Genomic DNA, 23,894 nt, shown 5'->3' with positions numbered 1-23,894 from the left:
AGACCTGCTTCCTTCTAATAGGCTGTCATTCGGCAGTGCAGGCTCAGACCGCCCCAACTCATCAGACCGACAGTTGGGCTGTTGGGCCTGGCCGCTCTAGTGGACCTTCCCAGGGAGGAGGCTGAAGGCTAGGCTGGCCTCTGCTCTGCACAAAAGAGCCTTGGCAGGTTGTGGGACCAGGCCCAAGCACAGCCAAGCTGCCTGTGCCCAGAAGCAGGCCTTTTACAGCCTTAATGAGCCTGCCTCCCATGGTGAGGCTCCTTTGGGGCAGGAGCTTGGCTGGGGGATGGGGTCCTTGAAGCCCATACTCTCCAAGGTTCTTATCCCCTGGTTAGGGAGGGAACCAGCTGAATCGACATCATGTGACCAAGGTAATTGAGGGCTTTGTGTCCCTCTGTTGCCTTGGCAACAGGGATATAAACCAAGATGCCGTCTGTAGGGGACTAGAACTGGGTGCCTCTGGAGAAAGGGGAGGATGGTGGACCAGGGCACCAAGTAGGGTTACTGAGGTGCTGGGCATCCTGACAGAAGGGGTGCAGGCTGCGTGGAGACTCTGGTCCCAGGCAGAGCGTGGGACCTTCACCCTGCTAACCAGCTTGGGCTCTGAGCCTTTGGCTGCTGTGATGGAGGGATATTGCAGGCCAGTGGCAGACCAGGAACCTGAAGCCTGTGAAGAAGGCCAGGAAGGTAGGGCTGGAGAGCCTGCTGCAGACCAGAGGGACCCTACAGATGGTGGTAAGTCTTGAGTGGCCCTGGGGAGGCAGCCAGAGGTTCAGCTCTCCCCTCCGTTTGCCCCCAGGACCCCTGCGCTCCATGGTGGAGGACCTGCAGTCTGAAGAGTCAGATGAGGATGACTCATCATCGGGAGAGGAGACCACCATCAAGGCCAACCCAGGCCGCGAGTCCAGGTGTGTGCACAGTGTAGTCAAGCTGGGACCAGGGTGCCTGTTATAGAGGGAGCCCAAGTGGAAGGCCTGCACTACCAGGAGCAGGCTGGGGAACTTGGAGGTTGCCAGGCTTTAGTTTTCATCATGGCCTTTGGTGGCTTAAGATTGGCTGCCTGTGGGAGAGCTGGGCTTGACAGAGGTGTGCTGGAGAATGGGAGACACAGGTTCCCGTGCTACCCAGAGTTAGGGCAGTGAAGGCTTCCCCTATGTGCTGAGCGTGTCCTTACCCCAGGCCCATAGAGTGGGAGACTGCCTGAGGTCTCCTTTCTATGCCTCCAACCGGCTGAACACGGGCTGTGACAGGCAGAGCTGGAGATCCAGTGGCCCTGCTCTGGGGTAGAGGTCCCAGAAAGGATTTTTTGTTTTTGTTTTTGTTTTTGTTTTTGTTTTCCCAGACAGGATTTCTCTGTGTATCCTTGGCTGTCCTGGACTCACTTAGTAGACCAGGCTGGCCTTGAATTCATAGCAATCCTCCTGCCTCTGCTTCCGGAGTGCTAGGATTAAAGGTATGCACTACCACGCCCTACTCAATCCCAGAGAGTTTGACACATACTGGTGATTGTTCCCTCCCTGACGTCCTCAGGGCTACAGCCTTGCCTGTCCTCAGTGAGCCAGTCTCTGCCCAACCACTCAGCACCACACACCAAGAGCTGAGATTCAGGCCCAACGCCTACAAGGATCTGGCCTCTAGTCACAGGGAGGCTTTGACCATGGAAGCAAGTTCCTGAGAGTGGCAGGCACAATCCTGTCTGCAGGGTCCCCTATGGGGACATCATCTTCAGGGTGTTTATGAAAGGCCGTTGGTGGGAGCTTGCCAGCCAGCAGGGCAAGATTGTGTCTGCTGTTAGGGAAAGCCCACACACAAAAGGTGCTGGCAAAGCCCCAGGTCTTGCTTTGCGTCCTAAGGTGGTCCAAGGTCCAGCATCCCCAACTGCCACCTGTTAAACACAGAAAGAGGTGGAAGCGAGGAGAACCTGAGGTGTGGTTGCCTGGTAACATCCTGACCTGGAGCCCCACTTCCAGCCTCAGATCAGGAGCCCTGGACAGAACCAGCTGACTATGGGGGTTGAGGGAGGAAGGCTCAGTGGGTAAAGTGTGATTCAGTACTACTACCCACCGTGGACCAAGGGCTTCTGTCACTTGGATACTCAGGCTGGACATCATTCTATGTGACTCTGGTACAGCCTGCTTTGCAAGATGGCGGCAAGCAAGACTTGCCTCAGGGTCTCTGGCCACCATCACACACTCTTGCTAAGGATGGAGGCCAGGAAAGCTGTCAGCCATGGTCTCTCTTGAAGCAACTGGGATGGGTTGGATGGTCCTGGATCTCAGAGCTGGGCATCTCACATCTGCTAGTCTGGTATAGCATGTCACCTCTGACACCACCCTGCCTCATCTTTAGGCTAAGCTTCAGTGACAGCGAGAGTGACAATAGTGCTGACTCCTGCCTGCCTGGCCGTGAACCCCTGCCCCCCCAGAAGCCACCCCCTCCCAGCAGCAAGGTGAGTGGGGTTAGGCTATGAGCTGGGATCTGTGGCTATCCTGGGAGGGCTGGGAAGGGCATGCTGGAGCTCACAGGTCTGGGGCCCTACAGGTATCTGGCCGGAGGAGCCCTGAGCCCTGCAGCAAGCCCGAAAAGATTCTGAAGAAGGCTACCTATGACAAGGTGGGGATGTCTGGGTCTATGAGGGTGTGGGCACGTGGGGCCTTGAGCTATGCTGCACCTGGGTGCCCCCAGCCCACTGACACACTTCTCTGTAGGCATACACAGACGAGCTGGTGGAGCTACACCGGAGGCTGATGGCTCTGCGTGAGCGCAATGTGCTGCAGCAGGTACTGTGCCCTCCCCTCCCCTCCCGGGTCTGGACATGGGGTACTCAGCTCCGTTCCTTGAATCCACCAAACCCACCTTACAGATTGTTAACCTGATTGAGGAGACCGGCCACTTCAATGTCACCAACACCACCTTCGACTTTGACCTTTTCTCCCTGGATGAAAGCACCGTTCGCAAGCTGCAGAGCTGCCTGGAGGCTGTGGCCACATGACCCTGGCCGCCACTGTGGAGCCACGGTGGGCATGGTGGGCACGGGAGGGGCTGGGCATGAGGGCTGGCCCACCATGGCTCCCGCTCCCGGTACAACCCCCAGCTCGCCATGGTGCCCCGGTGCCCCTCAGTGGTTGGTGTTGAAGGGGTGCTGCGGGCCACACCTCCATAGGACGGGGTGACAACAGGACACAGGTGGCCTGCAGCCCCTCACTTAGTCTCTACCAGTTGTCCACTGTGGGTGAGGCTGAGTGGCAGGTCACTGCCTGGGCCTCTCAGAGTGGCCAGGATGACCACAGTCTTCCACACAGTTCACAGGCCTCCCTCAGCTGACCTGCCTCCTAGTATCCAGGGCCAGCCATGGACAGCTGGCTCTGCTGTGCAGCCTTGTGTACTGTGTGTGCTCCAGGTGCAGCCAGCAGCCAGGGGGGCTCATGCCACCCTTCTGCCGGGGGCATGGAGGATCTCCCCTCTAGATTTCCAGGATGCCACTGCCTCTCACGGCCCCAGGCCATTGAACACTACGATGGGCACCAGCCTTGGGGCCCCAAGGGCCACCTCTGCAGCCATGTGCCAGCCAAGCACCCACAGTTCCTAGGCTGGCAGGGCTGGCGCTCTTGGGCCACCATTCCCCATGGGCCTCCTCCTCTGCTCTCTCTCTGATCAATTCTTTGAACTTTGAAAACATGAGCTTTTGCCAAATATGATAGGATGGTGTATGTGAGGCAGGCCCAGCCCCATACCGTCTCTGTCCCCGGCTGTATGGCTCTGCCTCCAACAGTGGGGCCTGGAGAGGCTTTGGACCTGTGCCCTGCAAACTGCCAGGGGCCGAGCCAGCCCCTTCCCAAGCCTAAGCCTGGAGTGTCCCCCCTTCCCCAACTCCAGTCGTCGTCGTCGTCAGTGTTTGTGCCCCAACCAAGGTGTTTGAAAGAGGCCTGAGCTCAAGCGGCTCACTGCTGCCTCACTGATGTTGCTTCCTCCCCAGTGTGGGTTCATCCTTGGAGGCCTGGCCTCCCAGCTCCCTCTCCCTGTCCCTGTCCCATTCCCAGACCATCTGTCAGGAAGATCCTGAACACTCCCGGAGGACCCCAGCCTCTAAGGCTTCCCTTACTCCCAGGGAAAGGAGATGGTCTCTGCCTGCAGCCCTTCTTCCCACTGGGAGGAAGCGGGGCTCGCACCCCACACCTCTTCCCAGACAGGCCGACAATACTCTCCATCAGGCGTTCTGCAGCCACCAAGCCTTTGGATAGAAGGCCCTGGTATTGTGGCAGCTGTTGGCCTCCATATGGAGTGCACCAGGGTCCCAAACAGCCTCAGCCCAGGGCACCGTTCTTCCTCCTCTCACGGTCGCCAGCGGCCTAGCCCTTCTGCTGCCCTGGGCCTTGGTGTCCAGTCCTTCCAGATGCTTCCAGAGCCTTCCTGGAAGCACCCACCCATCTCTCAGTTACCTCCTCTGGCCGGAAGGTCACACCACTGTCCTCCAGAGCTACTCTGGAGCCCAGCTGACTGTCTGGAAGCCTAAAGAAGCAGCCTACAGCCAGAGCCCTTAGGGCCGTAGGGACTTGTCCATAGGAACGGATGGCAGCGTGACTGCCTCCACTGAGTCCCTGTGCTGCCGACTCCTGAACCAGCTCACGACACTGGGTGCAAAAGGTATTGGATACCTATCCCTCCCCAGGGCTTCACATGACGTGTCTCCAGGAATAGACATGTCAGCGGCCCAGAGGGGCCCTGGGCAGAGGGACAAGGAGAGCTGTGTCTGTAATGAGCTGCAGGGCCATTTGTCCCGCATTTTAAACTTTTTTTGTTAAATTGTGAGATTATGGAGGAGTTTTATAGAAAATAAAGTGAGATGGGAGCAATGGGTGGTCTGCCTTCACTTCAGTAAGAGTGGAAAGATCTGCACCAGAAGCCTGGGTTGGGGGTGGTCCACAACTGCTTTTCCCTTGGGAGCAGGTATTGAGGGCTGGGTCGTGGAGGGGTGGAAATGAGGAGGAAGATGCCCTTTGCAGGAACTCCGGAGCCTGTGAGCCTCAGGCATCAACCTTGCTGGGCCTGTTTTCCAGAACTTGAGCTCCACCCAGAAGCCCAGGGGTACATGCATCACCTGTGTGGCACACGGGGCAGCCATCTCTTAACTCCTGCTAGCAGGTGACAACTGGGGTTCAGCCAGGCACAACTCACTACCACTTAGGCAGGAGCAAGTCATCTCATTGCTGGTCAGCAGCCAGCATCCCCCTTCTGTCACTGTGTTGTGACACCTTTGTCCTACCTTCTGCTGGAGAAAGGCCTGCTGGTCTCCGGGCTGTTGGATTGGAACATCAGTAGTGAGCAAGCAGCTTCTGCACAGCAGTGAAATGGACTCTCGTGCCCCTTGAAGTTGACACCGCTCTCCCAGCCCCCTCTACTAGATGGGACCCTGCCTGCCAGACTTAGTTCCCACAAACCATTGGTGTGATCATCCTCAGCTCACCCCCCAGTGGGTACTGGCTCCCTCGGGTGGCAGGAGCCTGCAGAGAGATCATGGGTGACTCAAAAATAGCAAAGTTGGGGGACAGTTTGGTAAAATGCTGCTCTGCAAGCCTGGGACCTGGGCTTCCATGCCAGAACCCACACAGAGCCAGGTAAAACAACATGTGCATTTGTCTTTGGTGTGTGATGTTGAGAGATGCTAGTGGAGGCCAGAGGGAGGGTGTGGGCTCCCCTGGAGTTGCAGGTTGCTGTGAGCTGTGCAGTGTAGGTACTGTGCTAGACTTGGGAGAGCCGCAAGCACTGTCACCACAGAGCCCTCTCCACACCCCCAGCTGCAAGCTCACTGACAGTGGCGTCTGACCATTTCCAGATTCAGTGAGACCCCTTGTAAAAAGAAAGAAAACAAAACCTTCCTGAGGAAGGTCTCCAAAGGCATATATGTGCACGCAGTTTGTCAGCAACATGTGTTCACAATGTTCATTTTCTTTAAAGTTACACTTAGCAATATTTATTGGCAATTTGGATCACTGAAGAATACTGATTGTTACTGTAACAAATTACATGAGACTGGATAATTTATAAAGGAAAAAACGTTTGTGTGGCTTGCAGATCAGAAAGCCGTTCCAGTCAGTCCATTGTACCATCTTGGCTTCTGGGGAAGTCTTTCTGTTCCACTAGTGGCCAAAGAGCAGGTGTATGCATGGGGGAAAAGGACTGAGCTGCCATAAAACCTTCCCATGAGCAGAGGCAGGAGGCCACTCCTGACGAATCTGTCCCAAGAATCCCAAAACCTCCCACAGAGTTTCATTTCCCAACAGCCACACTGAGAACCAAACTCAACAGTGTTGGTCTCAGACCATGTTTAAACTCCAGCCTAGCCTTTTCATCCTCCGTTTCCACATCATCTCCCACTGACTCACAGGTCCTTGTTAAAGTAGTTTTGTTTTGAGAGGATATATAGCCCAGGCTAGCCTTGACCTGATGATCTCTTGCCTCCACTTGCTGAGTGCCTGAGCTACACTGCTCTGTGTGGTGCTGGGGATGGAACCCAGGGCGCACTAGGTGAGTGTTCTACCCACAGAGCTGCAGCCCAACCCTTCAGCACAGTTTACTAAATTGATGTCTCCAGTGAAGGTGCTGAGGTCATTGAGGCATTGCTGACACTGACGAGAACATGGTTAGTTCCCTGGAGACCATCCCCTGTTCTCACCATACTGTTCCTCACGAGTCTCTGCCAGTTGTCACCTTCCTTGTGGCAGCCAGGCTACCTGGTCAAGATGATGCCATGCTACCTGGGCTATTATAACCTCTCTTTAAAATATACCAGCTTTGAGTGTTTTCTTACAGTAGCAGCATCAACCACTATAGTCGTGTCTCACGCACAGAGGTCTCCCTGCTTGATGTTGGTTCCAGTGTGCCCACCTCTCTCCTGATAGATACAAGAACTGTCCACATTCAGCCTTTTCTTATCCTGAGGCTTCCAAGCTTCTGACAGGTCACACTGGGAGCCAGAAACCTTATCTGCACTTGCTTTGTTGGTTCCAACTTCCTGGGTCCCCCAGGATACCCACCACAGACCAAGGACATCAGCTAGCTTAGTGAGTCAAGAAGATTGGCGGGTGCACTTGGAGGCCCAGTATGGGCGTCCACTCTAAACCTGTGTCCCTGGAAGTTCCTGCATGACTTCCCACCTGCAGCCTCCCCTCCTACCCACTCCCAGAACCTTCTAGTGTCACTTCCTGCATTTTAATGAGCCTTACAGGAGGTCTACGGGACACACCAGGTAATGCACTCCATTTCCCCTGTTGTAAATTCTGTGCGCCTTTTGCCCCAGGTGACAGAATGTCTCCTGGGAGGGTCAGGGGCCACTGTAGTCCTCTTAGCCCCATCAGGACTCCACAGCTCTGTGTCCCCAGGACCTGCTGTTTGGAGTGCATCAAGACTTCAGACTCATTGTAGTTTGAGGTGTTGAGAGCTGGGGTGGGGGTGGGGTCTCCTAGCTCTTTCTGATGAAGACAGCATGCGACTTCCTTAGTTTATACCCTTTCCTCGAGATGATTGTACCAGCTGAGAGCATCTGCAGGGTCTCTAAGACTGTAGGTCTCTCACAATTCCTCAGCCTCTCATTTAGCTGGAGGGGTGACTCAGTGATTAAGAGAGCTTACTGCTCTTGCAGAGGACCCAAGTTAATTTCCCAGGACCCACATGGCTACTCACAACCCTTTGTAACTCCAGTTCCAGGACCTACATACACCTGCCGTACTCACAGGGCTAAGCGAGGGGAGGGGGGGGAGAGGAGGGAGACAGCTCTAGCCCCAGCTACGCTCACCAGTGAGGATGTGGGCAACTTTGCTAGTGTAAAGGCCTGGCCTCCAGACCTAACCGGGACTAAAGTAGTTTTCAGTGTAAGAACAAAGTCCAGGTGAGCTGCTTCAGTTTGGGAGTCTTGCTTGAGGTCAACATGAAACCAGAGTCATGAGTCTTACTATAAAATTCAGGGTCCTTACCCTGGCGTTTGTGGCCACTGGGCCCTGCAGGGTGCTGTTCAGTGACCTAGGCCTCAGCCTACTTCTCACCCAGTTACAACAGCCACCCATCCCCAGATGTCGCCCAGTGTCCTTTGACAAAATTACCCCTGGGTGAAAGCTGCCGCTTTAGTAAACACATTTAATTATTTCTTTACAATTCAGATACCAACCCTAGGGGGCAGGATGTGCCATCCAGGGCTTTCACAGGGAACCCTCCCCCACGACGGAAATTGTTCCGACGAGCAGCATGAGGGACACGAACCACCAGCGCTTGAATGAAGATGGGCTGCACAGGGTGGCTAGGGGGTCGGATCTGCCTCATAGAGTTTCTGGATGTCCTCCTGGTATATCTTAGCCACAGTAGCCCTGCTCATCTCACCCATGGGTCCTGTGATAGAAGCAAGACTGTGGTGGGCCTCCCTGTGCCCCTCCCCTGAAGTCCCCACTCAAGCCTGGGTCGTCAAAGGGCCAAGTTCTTGTTGCGGGTGTATGGGAGCTGGGGTCAGAGAGAACGCCAAGGCATCCTGAGAGCTCTCTCCTGTAGTCATTGGGGGCATTGGTTAAAATGGGGGTGTAGAGCTGCCACCCCAGCGACCTGCGATCCAAACAGCCTTGGGTCATATTTTGTGGGTCATGTCTAGAATCCTCTAACACTCGGATTCTGCCTCTGCACCCCTTGAAAGTTGGCCCATCTTCCAGTTGGAAGGAAAGAGCTGGGGTTGGGCTCAGCACACCACCATGTTTCATACAAACAGAGCTTGGATGTGGGAGGTGTTTTTAAAAGATTGTGTTTCATGCCTGGGAGCAGTAATGTACGCCTGTAATCCCAGCACTCAGGGAAACAGAGGCAGGCGGATCTCCATGAGTTCGAGGCCAGCCTGGTTTACAAAGCAAGTCCAGGACAGCCAAGGCTACAGAGAACCCCTGTCTCAAAAACAACAACAACAACAAAAAAGATGTGTCCTTGTATGTGTGTGTGTGTGGATGTGCTTGCATTGCCCTTGGAGGCCAGAAGAGGGCATCAGATTCCCCAGAGCTGTAGTTAACAGGGGGTGGGAACTGCCCAGGATGTATGGGGTGCTAGGAATTAAACTTGAGTCTTCTACAAGAATAGCAACCTTTGAGCCATCTGTCTGGCTCCTTGTGTGGGAGCACACACATGCGCGGGGGTGGTGGGGGTGGTGGCGGCAGCGTGTGTTTATCCAGGCCAGAAGAGGGCATCAGATGTCCACATTCTTTCAGCACAGGGCCTCTCCCTCTCATTCAACCTAGAACATAGCTGGTTGGCAGCAAGCCCCAGGGATCCTCCTGTCTGTCTGAGGCACTGGTGTGACAGGCCTGCAGCTCCACATCCAGCCTGTTAGGTGAGTTCCTATGGTCCTCACGCATAAGGCCCCATAGCCACCAACATCTAAGCTCCCAATGTGGTCAGGTTTGGTTTTTTTTGAGACATGGTCTCACCATGTAGACCAGGCTATCCTGAAACTCACCATGAAACCAGGCTGGCCTCACGCTTACAGAGATCCACCTACCTCTGCTTCTCATGTGCTGGGATCAAAGGTGTATACATCACTACTTCCTCCTCCTCCACCACCACCACCACCACCACCATCCTTTTGGAAACAGTATCTTTTCATTTTCCTGGTGCTGGTCAAGTAGGCTGAGCTGACCATCCAGGGAGCACCAGGGATCCTCCAGTCTCAACCTCCCCAGCATTGGGAGCCAGGTGATGGTGGCTCATTCCTTTAGTCCCAGCACTCAGGAGGCAGAGGCAGGTGGATCTCTGACTTCAAGGCCAGCCTGGTCTTCAGAGTGAGTTCCAGGACAACCAAGGGCTACACAGAGAAGCCGTGTCTGGGGAGGGGGGGAAGTGTACTGGGGCTGGAGAGATGGCTCAGTAGTTAGAGCACTGACTGCTTCTGCAGAGAGCCTGGATTCAATTCCAGCACATGGCAGCTCAGAACCACCTCTAACTCCAGTCCCGGGGGATCTGACATCCTCTTCTGGACATACATGGGCAACATACATACATGCAGATAGTCATACACATTAATGTAAAATAAATCTTTAAAAAGGCCGCCTGCTTGCCTGCGGTTGTGTTGTTTGGTTTGTTTAGTATGGTTTGTTGTTCTTTTCGTTTTGTTTTGTTGTTAAACACGGGTTCTGGGGACCAAATTCAGGTCATCGTGCTTGTACAGCATCCTTACAAACGGAGCCACCCCACCCCTGCCCCCAGATTTGCTTTTGAGACAGGCTCTCACTCTCTCTGTACTCTGGACAGCCCTTGAGCTCATCCTCCTGCCTCAGACTCCTAAGTACTCAGCTGACATGTGTGAACCACCACACCTGTTTAAAATGTGTTCTGTTGCCAAAAAAAAAAAAAAAAAAAAAAAAAATCAGCTAAAGCCACGTGACCACAGACCCTTCCCATACTGGATGGAAGCCAGGGGCTGGGAGGCTGAGAGGGTCCCTAGCCCCACCCATGCCCACCACTCACTCACCGAGCTCCCCGCTGGCCACAGAGAAATCATTGTCTATAATGACCCACTTGACGATCTTGGCGCCCTCTGAGGGCGCCTCCTCGTTCACATCCCTGATGCCCTGGCTGATGAACTCTGTAACCAAAGGGTCACGGTCATATAGGACATCTGCCAACCAAGTGGACTGGCTCTTCAGCTTCCGACAGCAAGCCACGACCTCGCTGGTCAGGGTACTCCGAGCCTCTCCGGTCTCTGGGTTGATCTGACACTGTGGAGGGGGACAGAGTTGGTGTTTTGTGACCACCCCCCACCCCCTTTCAGGGGCCATACCCATGACAACCCTGGGATACTCGAGTTCTCCAGGCCCCAGGTGCTAGAGCGTCAGAAAGCCCTGCTGGTCTCCCTGGTGAGGAGCAGGGCCAGCCTGCAGCTCAAAGATCACATAAGCCCTGTAATACAGGCATCCTGGAGTTGAGTGCCCCCTTCCACCATGTGGGTCCTGGCAGGCTTGGCAGCAAACACCCTTATCCACAGAGCCATCCCACAGGCCAGCTCTCTCCGCTCCCCAGAGCCTGGCTTGTCCTCAGGCCGACTGTGGTTGATAGCCTCAGCTTGGTACATTGATGTCAATGGCCCTGTGTTCACACTTTGAGGGCCACTGTCTACAGGGAAAATTCTGGACCAGCCAACAAGGTCAACCACTCTGCACCCCTCCCCAGAACCAACCATGAGAGCTGGGGCGTGACTCCAAAGGAAAGCTGCCTCAGGGCACATCTTCAGTGTCAATGGACCAGGATCTAGACTCGTCATGGAAACACACTGCTGGTGAGTGTCTGCGTTTCCAGAGAAACTTTACAGAGATGAAAGATGCCCACAAGCAGGGCTGGTGATGTGCCTCAGTGGATGAAGGCCTCAAAAGCCTGAGGAGATGAGTTTCACCCCGGAAACCCAGTCCACAAAGCCATCCCCTGATTTTTACACCAGTGTGTGTACATGAACACAGATACTAATAATAATAATAATAATAATAATAATAATAATAATAAAAATTTTTCGGCCAGGCATGGTGATTCACACCTTTATTCCCAGCACTTGGGAGACAGAGACATGTGGATCTCTGTGAGTTCAAGGCCAGCCAGGTCTACAGAGTGAATTCCAGGACAGCCAAGGGCTTTGTAGAGAAATCCTGTCTCACAGTAACAAAAACAACTTCCTTAAATTGCCTTGAGAGTATGTGTGGCTGTGTTTCTGTGTACATGTTTGTGTGTGCACAATGCCTGGAGGTCAGAGGTCAGCCTCTGTGGTCAGCACTGTCCACTTTTATAATTAGAGGCAGGGTCTCTCGCTGGGGTGTTGCTTACTGGTCTTGGCTCCCCAGCGCTGGGGATTATAACATGTCCTCCATCATGCCCAAGTTTACACACGTGTTCTGGGGCCCACACTTGGGTTCTTATTATTGCTTAGCAAGTGCGTTATCTGGGAGCTGTCTTCTCTGGTCCTTAAATTGCTTCAATTAGGTATTTAGTCATAGTGACCAAAAAAGAAAAAAAAGAAAGAAAAAAAAAGGTGATAAGATACTGAATTACTCAAAAAACAAACAAACAAAACCAACAACAACAACAAAAGCTGGATGTTTAATCCCAGCACTCGGGAGGCAGAGTCAGGAGGATCGCTGTGAGTTCGAGGCCAGCCTGGTCTACAAAGCGAGTCCAGGACAGCCAAGGCTACACAGAGAAACCCTGTCTCGAAAAACAACCACAACAAAAACATAACAAGATACTAAATTACTCGCATGGAGCCCGTCCTCCTTCCAGACTGTCAGGGTCTTGCTCTGGGGGAGCCCCTGGGTACCTTCAGTGTGAGTAGGGCGCACAGGAACGGGGCATCCTGGCCCACCAGCATTGCATAGCGCACAATGGGGATGCGTGTCCTTACACGCTCCTCGATGGGACTCGGGTTGACCACCTCACCTGAGCTCAGGGTGATCATATCTGTAGCAGCAAAGAGAGGTGTTTTTAAAAGTCATTTCATTCCACTTGTAAGGGGCAGGGTTGGGGCCAGCCCCAAGCCTGCTGTGCAGTGCGCATTCCTCACCATCGATGTCCCCCAGGATATAGAGGAACCTGTCGAAATCCAAGAAGCCCAGGTCGTGCGTGTGCAGCCAGCCATAGCTGTCCGTTTCCTTCTCTGTGTTCTCCTTGTCATTGAGATACCCCATGAATATGTGACGGCCCCAGATACACAAATTCCCGACTCCATCTTGGTTCTGCTTTTCCAGCTTTGTGTGGGTGCTGGGAAATGGCTTCCCACAGCTGTGGGCATGGAGGATTTCAAGAGCTGGGCTGGCATGCTCCCCATCAGGGCACGAGATACCCCTTGAGGTTCCTGCCATGGCATAGGGCCTGTGTGTGCCCTCCCCCAACTCTGTCACTGTCCCCCAGTCAGAACAAGGCAGTGCCGGGGGGGAGGGAATATAAAATATAATTAAGGTTAAGGCCCCCAAAGTGCAGTCAGGAGAGACTGGCACATATCACACCTGCCTTCCATTCACCTCTCTCTACGGGGGGGGGGGGTGGGGGGGGCAGGGGCATCTTAAACAATTAGAATGGATTTGCAGCATTAGGATTCAGCCCAAAGCTGGGTGTGATGGCACATTCCTGTCACTCCAGTGCTCGGGTAGCTGAAGCAGGGAGATTGCTATAAGTGTGAAGCTAACTGTAACTGCACAGGGAGATTCCTGTTTCATAAAATAAAATGCAACAAAGTTGGGTAGGTGACACAGCGCTTAGGAGGCAGAGGCAGGCAGATCTTTTAATTTGAGGCTACCAGCCTGGTCTACGGAGGGAGTTCTAGGACAGCTAAGGACGCATAATGAGACCATCTCAAAAAACAACACACACACACACACATATGGCCGCAGGCAAACGACACTGGCTGACCTGCCTGATGCTGGCCTTTAAAACTGCTGTGCCTTACTGAATGCCCAGTGCACACTATCCACAGAACCCCATCTGCCAGTCTGTTACCAGACTCGCTTTGAGGGAGGCTGCCCATCACATGTGAGTGCCCTTGCTTGATACTTGAAGGAGCCTGAGTCCCACCTCCACCCATACCCCAGTCCTGCACCACAGTGAGAAATGGTCCGAGAAAGGAGCTACAAATGTGAAGAAAAGCCCAGCCCACGAGGCTCAGCGGGCCCCTGTTTTGGAGTGGCCCAAATCCAGAGGATCCCTGGGCTGCACTCCCCCCAGGCAGGATGTGGGAGACAGAGGCCAGTTCAGACCCACCTCTGGAGCCGGAAGGTCTGGAGGTTGGACAGAGAGTGCAGTCCCGTGCACTCCGACAAGCCGTACAGCTCCATGATAGGGATATCCAAGCTGAGGAAGAAATCCATCGTGGCCCTCGGCAGCCCCTGGCCCACGCTTAGAAACTGCTGGCAATGGTTGAGACCTAGGAACTTCCTAGCGGGATCGAAGGTCAGTCGTTTGGCCAGGCCAAAGCACAGCGGCTGGTGGATCTGCCTTTAGAAGCGGAGCCATAGAAGCCAGGGTCCTAGGGTCCTGGCTGCCGTACCAGGGTCCCCGTCCCCGCGCCCCATCCCAGTGCCCGTCATACCCGAGTAGCCGCCTCTTGTTGGTGCTCAGGCCCATGCGCATGGCCCAGCGGTCAATCCTCCTGCGGAAGGCGGAGGAGTCCAGGTGTTTGGTCTTCAGACTGTCCAGCATGCGGTCCCACACCCACTGGATGCCGCAGAACGTGGTGGGCTGGACTTCGCGGAGCATCTCCATCAAGAAGCCCTGAATGGGGCGGGATGGGGCGCTGGGGGACCCCCGTGCACACCAGGGTCATGAGACGGGAAGCTTCAGCCCAGGGACCAGGATGGGGCCAAGGACAGCGCAGGTGACAGGCAGAGCCACGCCAGCAGAGGCCCCTGCATCCGAGTAGGGGTGAGAAGCAGAAAGCCTGGCAAAGGCTGGGCGACGGGGATGGTGCCGCACCCCTGCCCCTACCCTTCTCTCATATGGCCTTATACCTCTCTTCCGAGACACTAGCTAGCTCACGCCTGCCACAGATGGGCGAACAGGCCCAGAGACAGAGAGGGTTAGGCAGCGGTGGGGAAGAGAGCAGGGTGAGGATTCCCACCTCATCCCAGTTTCCCCGCTCCCCGTCCCTCCCTGTGCTGCCCACATAGGGGCCATGGTCACTCTTATCCCCAGCGCTCACCGTGCCAGGGGCTCGTGGTAGCCCACTCCACTTGACTGCCTCTATGGAGGGGAAGTAAACTGTCCCCGCCACGGAAATGGCCACCCACATGTCCAAGATCTGGATTGCCGCGAAGCAGAGCGGCAGGTAGCTCACAAGGACCTCCTGGCCATCAGGTGGGCACCTGTACCTGAGGTTCTGAACGGTGGCTGCCGTGGTCCATGTGATCTGAAAGACATCTCGCTAAGTCAAGCCCAGGTTCTTCATTCCAAGAGTGGCCAGGCTGGTCCAGCCCCTCGGAGAGGGCCACTTACATTGTCATGGCTAAGCATTATGGCCTTTGGGATCCCCGTGGTGTTCTGATTGTATACCAAAGTACAGCACTGGTTAGGCTTCTGTGAGTCGATGATTTTGTCCAGTGTTTCATCCGGGATGCCATCTGCAAGGTCCAGGAACCCTTTCCACTGCAGAAAGATTGGCCAGTGTGCATTGGGGGAGAAGATGCTATTATTCCCAGACACTCTCTCAGCCCACCCACCTCAGCAGGGACACCCTAAAGAATCCCATTTCGAGCCAGTCACAGTAGTGCACGCCTTTTAATCCCAGCACTCAGGGAGGTAGAGGCAGGTGAATCAATGTGAGTTCAAGGCCAAGCCTGTTCTCCAAAGCGAGTGGAGAACAGCCAAGGCTACGCAGTGGGAGAGAACCCCACTTCGGAGTTCTCTGGACTCTGGACGTTGCCCAGCACTGGGTGCTAGCCTCAGTCTCCAGGCCCATGGCTGGCTGCTCCTCCCTCCCTCTCCCCCTCCCTCCCTTGTTTGGACATACCGAGTATAGATTTGGCTGCACTTCCTGGATGTCCTCTTTGTACTGTACAATGGCCTTGAGATGCTTCAGGTAACCCTGGATCTGCAGGGTACCATGGGGTCAACATGGGTATAGATGAGGACTCCCCGAGATCTTAAGCCCCTGGACCAGGAATTGCCCCCAGGCACAAAACGGGGGGCTCCCTATGGCCCTCTTTGTTTTCTTGATTAGGGAGGTGGGGTCTTGAGATGGGGTCTCCTGTAACCCAGGCTGGACTCAAACTCATTATGTAGTTGAAAGTGACCTAGAACTCCTGGCAGGCCCTGCTGCCACAGACCGTTTTGAGGTGCCTGGGATGGATCCCAGGGCTCCATCCGTGCTGGATGGGTTCTCTGCCCACTGAGCTCAGACCCAGTGTTTTTTTTTAAATACATATTTACTTTCATCTTTTTAGTTTTATGTATATGCCTGCATATCTGTATCTGCAATGTGGAGGCCAGCATCAACCTCCCTGGAACTGGAGTCACAGGTGGCCGTGAGCCACTATGTGCGTGCTGGGAACCCAGCCTGGGTCTTCTGCAAGAGCAGCAAGCAGGACTCTACAAGTGTTCCTAACTGCTGAGCCATCTCTTCAGCCCCTGCCCCAGTGTTCTTAATGTGTGAAAATAACACAATTATTCCATTTTAAACCATTTGAATTTTCTATTTCATGGTGTGGAGCCTCATGTGTGCCAGGCAGGTGCACTCCACTGCTAAAAACGCACAAACCCCGTCTATCTTCTTTCTTTCTTTTTTTTTTTTTAAAAAAGTCTTCTAATGATGGGGTTTTTTTTGAGTTTTTAAAAAAGATTTATTTATTTATTTATTTATTATGTATACAGTGCTCTGTCTGCATGTACACCTGCAGGCCAGAAGAGGGCACCAGATCTCATTACAGATGGTTGTGAGCCACCATGTGGTTGCTGCGAATTGAACTCAGGACCTCTACAAGAGCAGTCAGTGCTCTTAACCTCTGAGCTATCTCTCCAGCCCCTCTCCCCATTTCTTACTATACATTTATTTTGGGTGTGTGTGCGTGTGTGTGTGTGTGTGTGTGTGTGTGTGTGTGTGTGTGTGTGTGAAGTGCAGGTATGGGCCTCTCAGACCCCTCTAACCCAAGAGGTTCCCAGATCCACAGACACCACAGCCTCTCACCTGGTTAACCTTCTGCAGCTGTTTTTCATTATCCACCACGAAGACGTCCATTTTTGAGGTCTCGGCGATGATCTGGCAGGTTTTCGGAGTGTTGGTAGACAACATGCCCACAGAGATGCCGCTGGAAGCAGAAACCAGGAGCTGAAGACCTACTGAGTGATGACTTTGGGGGAAACTGTGGGATCTTGGGAGTTTTCATACTCTGTTGGAAGGTGGGACTCGGGGGGAACACGCCCCCCCCTTCAAAACTCCTCTCAAATGTTCTACATGAGTGCAAGGAGGGCATGGAAAGAAATAAGGAAGTGTTCCTAAATGAAGGGGCATAAGTGCTGGGCTCCGTGGGATGTATGTGAGTTTGACGCGTGCAGAGACCATCTGGAAGGGAGAAATGAAGATGCTAAGGGCTGAGTCACTGAAAAACCTTGTTGAAAACTGAACTGTAGTGCGAGGGCCCTGAATGCCAAGAACCCAACTGGCTTCTGCAGAGGCAAGACCCAGAGACACTCGGAGGACAGGCCAGCTGCCTCTTACCCTGCCATGATGGCTCCAATGCTGGCAATCACCCACTCCACAGAGTTGATCCCCATGATTCCCACACCATGGAAGCGTTCCAGGCCCACCTGAGGGAGGAAACGCCCTTGTGAGACCCAAGGGACTCAGCTGCCCTTACCCTGACCTCATAGGAGTCTTCAGCTGAGAAACTCAGTCTCCTCCGGACCGTTGGTCCTGCAGCCACAGGTGCCACATAGTAGTAACGCTGAGAGGGCACCCGACACCACATGCTTCTGTTATCTCTCCATCTGTGCGATAATCACCATCCATCCGCTCACCCACCCTAACACCCATCTACCCTCCCGCCCATGCACCAACTCATCCACTCATCCACCCACCCACCTGCCCATCCACCTATGCATCCATCTACCCACCCAGCCACCCACTTATCCATCCATCCATCCATTTATTGATTGATCCATCTATCCATTACCCACCCACCCACCCATCTACCCACCCATTCATCCACCCACCCATCCATCCATCCATCCATCCATCCACCCACCCATCCATCCATCCATCCATCCACCCATCCACCCATCCATCCACCCATCTATCCACCCATCCATCCATCCATCCATCCATCCACCCATCCACCCATCCATCCACCCATCTATCCACCCATCTATCCACCCATCCATCCATCCATCCATCCATCCATCCACCCATCCACCCATCCATCCACCCATCTATCCACCCATCCATCCACCCATCCATCCACCCATCCATGCATCCATCCATCCAACCCATCCATCTGTCCACACATGGTCCACCACATGTGTGCTCCACCACGCCAGGCTTGCATCCTTTGCACAGAACATGTCATGTAGCCTGCAGCCTTTGCATGGCCTGTGCCTTTGGTTTGGTGTGTTTCTCCCTAGTTTTCCTGAGAGCACCTTCCTCCACTTGGTTGAAATTTTACTGTCTGTGAACCTATCCTTGGCCACCAGGCTTTAAAAGTTCACCCCCTACCTCTGCCTCTTTCTCCCTCCCTTTCTTTAACAGCCTCCCTTACTTACTAGGCTGGCTGGACAAGTCACTTCAAGTTTCTTTTATTCCCTTCCATAGTCAAAGATGGCCCTTTTAAAAATTCATTTATGCCAGGTGTGGTGGCGCACGCCTTTAATCCCAGCACTCAGGAGGCAGAGGCAGGCAGATTACTGTGAGTTCAAGGCCAGCCTGGTCTACAAAGTGAGTCCAGGACAGCCAAGACTACACAGAGAAACCCTGTCTCAAAAAATCAATAATAATAATAATAATAATAATAATAATAATAATAATAATAATAATAATAATAATAATAAAAATTCATTTATTCAACAAACACCAGAGGGCAGGACAGTAGCTTCTCATGAAACTGACTAACAAAGATGCCATCATGACACCAGGTGCCATGCAAAAGTTCTGACCTGAGCTCCAGTCCTCAGTCAAATGTGGTGGTGCCTGTATTCCCAGTGCTAGGAGCAGGGACAGGGGTGCCTCAAACTCACTGACTGGCTGGCATAGCCAACTGAAGAACTCCAGGTCAGCAGGAGACCATGTCTCAGCAATAAGGTGGAAAACGATTGGGGGAGAAACACTTGGAAGATGCCAGAGATTGGTCTCGGCCTCCGCATCCGTGTGTGCCCGTCCCCGTCCCCACAGGAGCACTCCTACTCACAGTGAGAGCAAAACCCACACTCCAGTCTGTAACCCAGGCGCCCATGAAGTCCTCAGAGGTGACCTGTGGGCTGGGTCCTACCATCTTCAGTATGTGTATGTTTTATATTAACTGTAACTATAAAAAGGGACCGGAGGGCTGGACAGATGGCTCAGGGATTAAGAGCACTGGCTGCTCTTCCAGAGGTTCTGAGTTCAAATCCCAGCAACCACATGGTGGCTCACAACCATCTATAATGAGATCTGGCGCCCTCTTCTGGCGGGCAGGCACTTGTGCAGGTGGAACATTGTATAATAAAAACATTTAAAAAAAGGGGGGGGGGGGGGACGGGAGAGATTGTTCAGCAGCTAAAAGCAGATACTGTCTTGCAGGAGACCAAAGTTTGGTTTCCAGCAGTTGTATCTGCCAGGTCAACCGGCTGTAACTCTAGGTTCTGGGGATCCAGCACCCTCTTCTGGCCTCTGTGGGCACTGCACACACCCATACACATAATTAAAAATAAACAGTAAAACTTTTTTTTTTTGACACAGAGGTTCACTTTGTAAACCAGGCTAGGCTCAAAGTCACACAGCCTCTGCCTCCTCAGGGCTAGGATTAAAGGTATGTACCACCACACCTGGCCACATTAAAACATTTTAAAGCCTGGTCTACAAATTGAGTCCAGGACAGCCAAGTCTACAGAGAAACCCTGTCTTGAAAAAAAATTACAAAAAAAAAAACCCAGTAAATGATAAATATTTTAACCAACCGGGCGCGGGGGCACACACCTTTAATCCCAGCACTCGGGAGGCAGAGACAGGTGGATCGCTATGAGTTCAGGGCTAGCCTGGTCTACAAAGCGAGTCCAGGACAGCCAAGGCTACACAGAGAAACCCTGTCTCGAAAAACTTAAAAAAAAATTATAGCATTAATATATAAATGCATTAGATATAAATTTCAATATCCTTGAACACATACGTATGATGGTTCATACAGCATGCATTATACATGTAATACCTTTGGCATGGGGTTTTATATTTGCATGCATATGTAGTTAAAGATATTATTATATGTATGCTTTTGATTTTTAAAAAATGTACTTTGGGCAGGTGTTTTGCCTACATGTGTGCCTGTGCACCATGTGCCTGACTGATGTCTACAGAGGCCACAGAGGGCTGTCAGATCCTCTGGAGCTGGAGTTACAGACAACTGTGAGCCACTCATGGGTACTGGGAATTGAATCCTGTTCCTCTGCGAGAGCAGCCAGTGATCTAACCACTGTGCCACATCTCCAGTCCCTATCTGTATGTATTGCAATCAGGAAAGCATACATTATGCACACCACACATGTCATGTGTGAAAGCTTTCATATTTATGAATGTGCACATTCTAGATTTCAACATGAATATATTTAAGTGTATAATATAACATAGGGCTGGGCATGGTGGCGCACACCTTTAATCCCAGCACTTGGGAGGCAGAGGCAGGCAGATCACTGTGAGTTTGAGGATAGCCTGGTCTACAAAGCGAGTCCAGGGCAGCCAAGGCTACACAGAAAAACATTGTCTCGAAAAACCAAAAAAAAAAAAAGTAAGTGTATAATACAACATAGTATATATGACGCACCTAATACAGCCTAGTATGAGTACGCATATACAAGATTAAAAGACAGAAAATATGTGTAATACAGAAACAAAGTATCGTCAATTAATGCACATTTGCTATGCAGAATGACTCTTGGACATGGGGAAACGGAGGCTCAGAATGGTAAATAATTCAAATGAGTGATGGTGGCAAATGAGCAACCAGAAGTGGATGGAGCTCAAACAGTAGTGAGGTCGCTGTGGTCCATAAAACACAGCTGCGCTGGAAGGGCGCACAAGCGCAGGAGAGGGGTGTGGCGCACTTGCGCATGCGCAGGAACGGTACCTTGAGGAAGGCCTTGGCTGCGCGCCTGCAGGCTTCGTAGTACTCGACGTAGGTGAGCAGCTGCCAGCTCTTCTTGTACTTGGAGCCGATCGCCAGGTAGTGCGCATACTTGGTGGCCGCGCTCATGATCATGTCAGGTACTGTGATTGGAGGCTCGTTACTTGTCTTCTTGCTCATGCGCAGCTGCACCTCACCATCGCTCTCTGAGGTCCAGTAGCCGGTGCTCGCTGCAGGATCAGAGATCACTCCATGGGACGGGAGGAGGGATGGGGTCCCCGGAAAGATGATGAGTCACTGTCCCCACCCCATTCCCCACCCCCGTACAGGATGACGGGGGTGGGGTGGGGAGATGGGTCACACAGGTCATTCCCCCCCTGGCCGCCCCTCCCCGTAAGGATTGGAGGAAGAACAAAGGAGTCATTGTCACTGTCCCAGGTGGACAAGACCTGGATGGTTGGTCACATGACCTCCTCAGGAAGGGTCACATGGCCACAAGGACCAAGCTTCCCAGGTGCACAAGCTCCCTCCGCAAGGACTTCAACTCGGATTGGCCACCCAACCTCTGGGGCCAGGGCTCCTCTCCTACCTGTGTGTGCCTGGAATGACAGGTCTCCCTAGGACCCTATGGTGGCCTCTTCCAGCGCACGGGGCGGGGGTGGGGGTGGGGGTGGGAGGCGCTCCTACCTGTGTCTAATTCCTCCGGGGTCTGAGAGGAGTCTTTTCCTCCTGCCTTCTTCGATATTTTGCTGTGAATTTTGGTCTTCAAGGTGGCTCTTGATTTCAGGACAGACATGAAGGCCCCGGGGGCATCTTGTTCCTTAGAGTCAGACATCCTCTCGAGAGAGAGACTGGCCACACACAGTTACAGGGGACCGAGGGTCAAGTGCACAGGGTAGGTGCAGCGGACGGTGGTGGATTCGGTCAGGCAGTGATGGGAATCTCTTAGACCAGGGGGCAGGGGGATTCTAGCGATGGGTGCTGGCAGAGAAGAGAGACGAAGATGGATGTCAGTGAGGACGTTTCCTGCACATGTGGGGCATGCGGACTCCTGGGGGCCAGAGGCAGGCAGCGGGCATCTTCCTTAGTCACATTCCACCTGTACACCGAGCTTGCCTAGTGCCTAAGCCTGCCTCCAGAGAGCCACAGGAAGTCCACACCCAGCTTCTATGTCGGGGTGGGGACTGAAGGCAGGCTCAGTGCTGTGCCCGCTCAAGGGTAGCCTTGAGATGCTGGAGATGGGCATAGAAAGGACGGGAGAAGGAAGGAGAAAAGAGTAGGGTTTTCATAGGTGGCGCACGCCTTTTATCCCAGCACTCAGGAGGCAGAGGCAGGAGGATCGCTGTGAGTTCGAGGCCAGCCTGGTCTACAAAGTGAGTCTAGGACAGCCAAGGCTACACAGAGAAACCTTATCTCGAAAAACACCACCACCACCCAAAAAAAATAAAAATAAAAATAAAAAATAAAAAAGAATAGGGTTTGCCAGTACAGTACCTTTCTTTCTCGCCCAGCTGGCTGCTGCCGGGCATTCCTTGGCATGGGGTGTACACAGTCTTCAGCCCACTCTCCTCCACGGGCTGCCACTTCTTTCTCATTCGGTAGGGCAAGCGGTGACTCCTGTCCAGCTCTGTCACCACCTCCCGCTCTAGCCGCAGAGGGACACGCAGCCCCTCAGACTGGACGCTCTCCAGAACATTCCCTTCTAACAGTCCATGTGCAGCCCTTGTGACATCACTGTGTTCCATGAGCCAGGGCCGTGATGGCCGTGTGGCCCACACTGCCTTTTTTTTTCCCCCGAGACAGGATTTCTCTGTGTAGCCTTGACTGCCCTGGACCCTGGACTCACTTTGTAGACCAGGCTGGCCTCGAACTCACAGTGATCCGTCTGCTTCTGCCTCCTTAGTGCTGGGACTAAAGGCATGTGCCACCACCGCCTGGCCCCACACTGCCCATTTTGCAAGAGGCTAGCTTTGGGGGACAAGGACAGATGAGGCAGAAGTGATCCTGCCTAAGTCCCACCAGCCAGGGGACTCCCAAGGCACTGGTCCCCGAAGAGCTAGTGGCAAAGTTCTGGGCTCTGACCTGGTGGCTGGAGAGACTCCAGTGTCCCAAGGGCAGTTGGCCCACATAAGACCCTGTGTCAAAAAACTAAGCGTGGAGTGACCATTGATCTGGAATCCCCCTTCTGGGCATGTGCCACAAACTATTTGAAAAAGGGACTCAGAGATGTCACATAACCACATCCACACTAGGGCAGCAGCTCCTAGCCCACATTCACTGGCCGTTGTGGGAGGGAAGATGTAGGCTCTCCGGTCTGAGAGAGGGCATTCTGATAGGACCCCCACCTGAATCCGGAGGAACTATGATCATGCACTGCCCCAATGAAATATGCCAGACGAAGCCGCACACCCCAGGGCTCCTCTTGCAGGCCCCTAGACCAAGTCACCGAGATAGGAAGTAGATGGTGGGTCCCTGGGAGGGGAGGGGGAATGGGAGGGAGGAAGACTTTGGAAGGTTCTGGAGCCTGACGGTGATGATGACTGCACAGGGTGAATGCATGTTTTGTTTGAGGCACAGGGTCTCATGTAGCCTATAGGCTACATTTGAACTCCCCGTGTAGCCGAGGATGACCTTGAACTTTTGGTCCTCCTGCGCCCACCTTCCCGAGGGTTGGGATGACAGGCATGTGCCACCATGCTCAATTCATGTGATGCTTGCGACGGGACCTGGGACCTTGTGCGTGCTATTTGCGTACTACCCACTAGGCTGCAGCTCCAGACCACAATGGTAGCTTTTGATGTGTTGGGTTGTTTTGTTTTGTTTTTTTTTTTTTCGTTGGTTGGTTTGGTTTTAGGATTCTCCGTGGGTAATGGAATGGCCCTGTCTGATTTCACTTCTATTTCTATCCTGTTAAAAACAAACACCTCACAAGCACATACAAACATATGAATGAGTGGGTGAGTGAATCAATGATCGACGTGGTGACTGGGTGGATAAGTATATACACTGGTGAGTGGGTGAAAGATGCGTGCACGCGTGAGTGAGTGCGTGAGGGAGTGAGTGAGTGCGTGAGTGAGTGACGGGTGAGGGGGCCCATGATCC

General features: G+C 53.2%; 3 protein-coding genes across 6 annotated transcripts in view; 2 read left to right on the top strand and 1 right to left on the bottom strand.

The window, feature by feature from the left end:
• The window catches only part of MLLT1 (MLLT1 super elongation complex subunit), a 44,443-nt gene extending 39,590 nt beyond the window's left edge, over positions 1-4,853 (top strand). For both annotated transcript variants that reach the window (XM_084795953.1, XM_084795952.1), the window contains 5 exons: positions 800-908; positions 2,350-2,449; positions 2,542-2,613; positions 2,709-2,780; positions 2,864-4,853. In XM_084795953.1, the coding sequence (XP_084652079.1) occupies positions 800-908; positions 2,350-2,449; positions 2,542-2,613; positions 2,709-2,780; positions 2,864-2,992 (482 nt within the window). In that variant the 3' untranslated portion in view covers positions 2,993-4,853. The remainder of the gene's footprint in view (positions 1-799; positions 909-2,349; positions 2,450-2,541; positions 2,614-2,708; positions 2,781-2,863) is intronic.
• A 2,920-nt stretch (positions 4,854-7,773) lies between these two features.
• On the bottom strand, positions 7,774-22,549 carry LOC311605515 (long-chain-fatty-acid--CoA ligase ACSBG2-like). 3 transcript variants are annotated; one of them, XR_014781993.1, is made up of 14 exons: positions 22,287-22,549; positions 21,480-21,773; positions 20,796-21,022; positions 17,207-17,295; positions 16,676-16,796; positions 15,503-15,583; positions 14,989-15,138; positions 14,696-14,902; positions 14,087-14,268; positions 13,759-13,992; positions 12,566-12,783; positions 12,323-12,462; positions 10,493-10,606; positions 7,774-8,379 (listed from the first exon to the last, which is right to left on the bottom strand). XR_014781993.1 is itself a non-coding variant. In XM_084796117.1 (14 exons), the coding sequence occupies exons 2-14, from the start codon at positions 21,625-21,627 to the stop codon at positions 8,291-8,293; spliced, it is 2,133 nt and encodes a 710-aa protein (XP_084652243.1). In that variant the 5' UTR covers positions 21,628-21,773; positions 22,287-22,549; the 3' UTR covers positions 7,774-8,290. The 3 variants fall into 3 exon arrangements, 2 of the variants coding, with proteins under 2 accessions (XP_084652243.1, XP_084652244.1); XM_084796117.1 differs by having other exon boundaries at positions 10,493-10,739; XM_084796118.1 differs by having other exon boundaries at positions 10,493-10,739; positions 12,566-12,594.
• The window catches only part of ACSBG2 (acyl-CoA synthetase bubblegum family member 2), a 37,127-nt gene continuing 34,812 nt past the window's right edge, over positions 21,580-23,894 (top strand). The window contains exon 1 of the mRNA XM_084796120.1: positions 21,580-21,687. The gene's annotated coding sequence lies outside the window, so the exon portion shown is untranslated. The remainder of the gene's footprint in view (positions 21,688-23,894) is intronic.

Source organism: Acomys minous (assembly GCF_964271855.1).
Source record: "Acomys minous genome assembly, chromosome: 9".
NCBI lineage: Eukaryota > Metazoa > Chordata > Mammalia > Rodentia > Muridae > Acomys > Acomys minous.
Note: the sequence above shows the minus strand (reverse complement) of the source record. Positions and strands in the feature narration are given on the sequence as shown.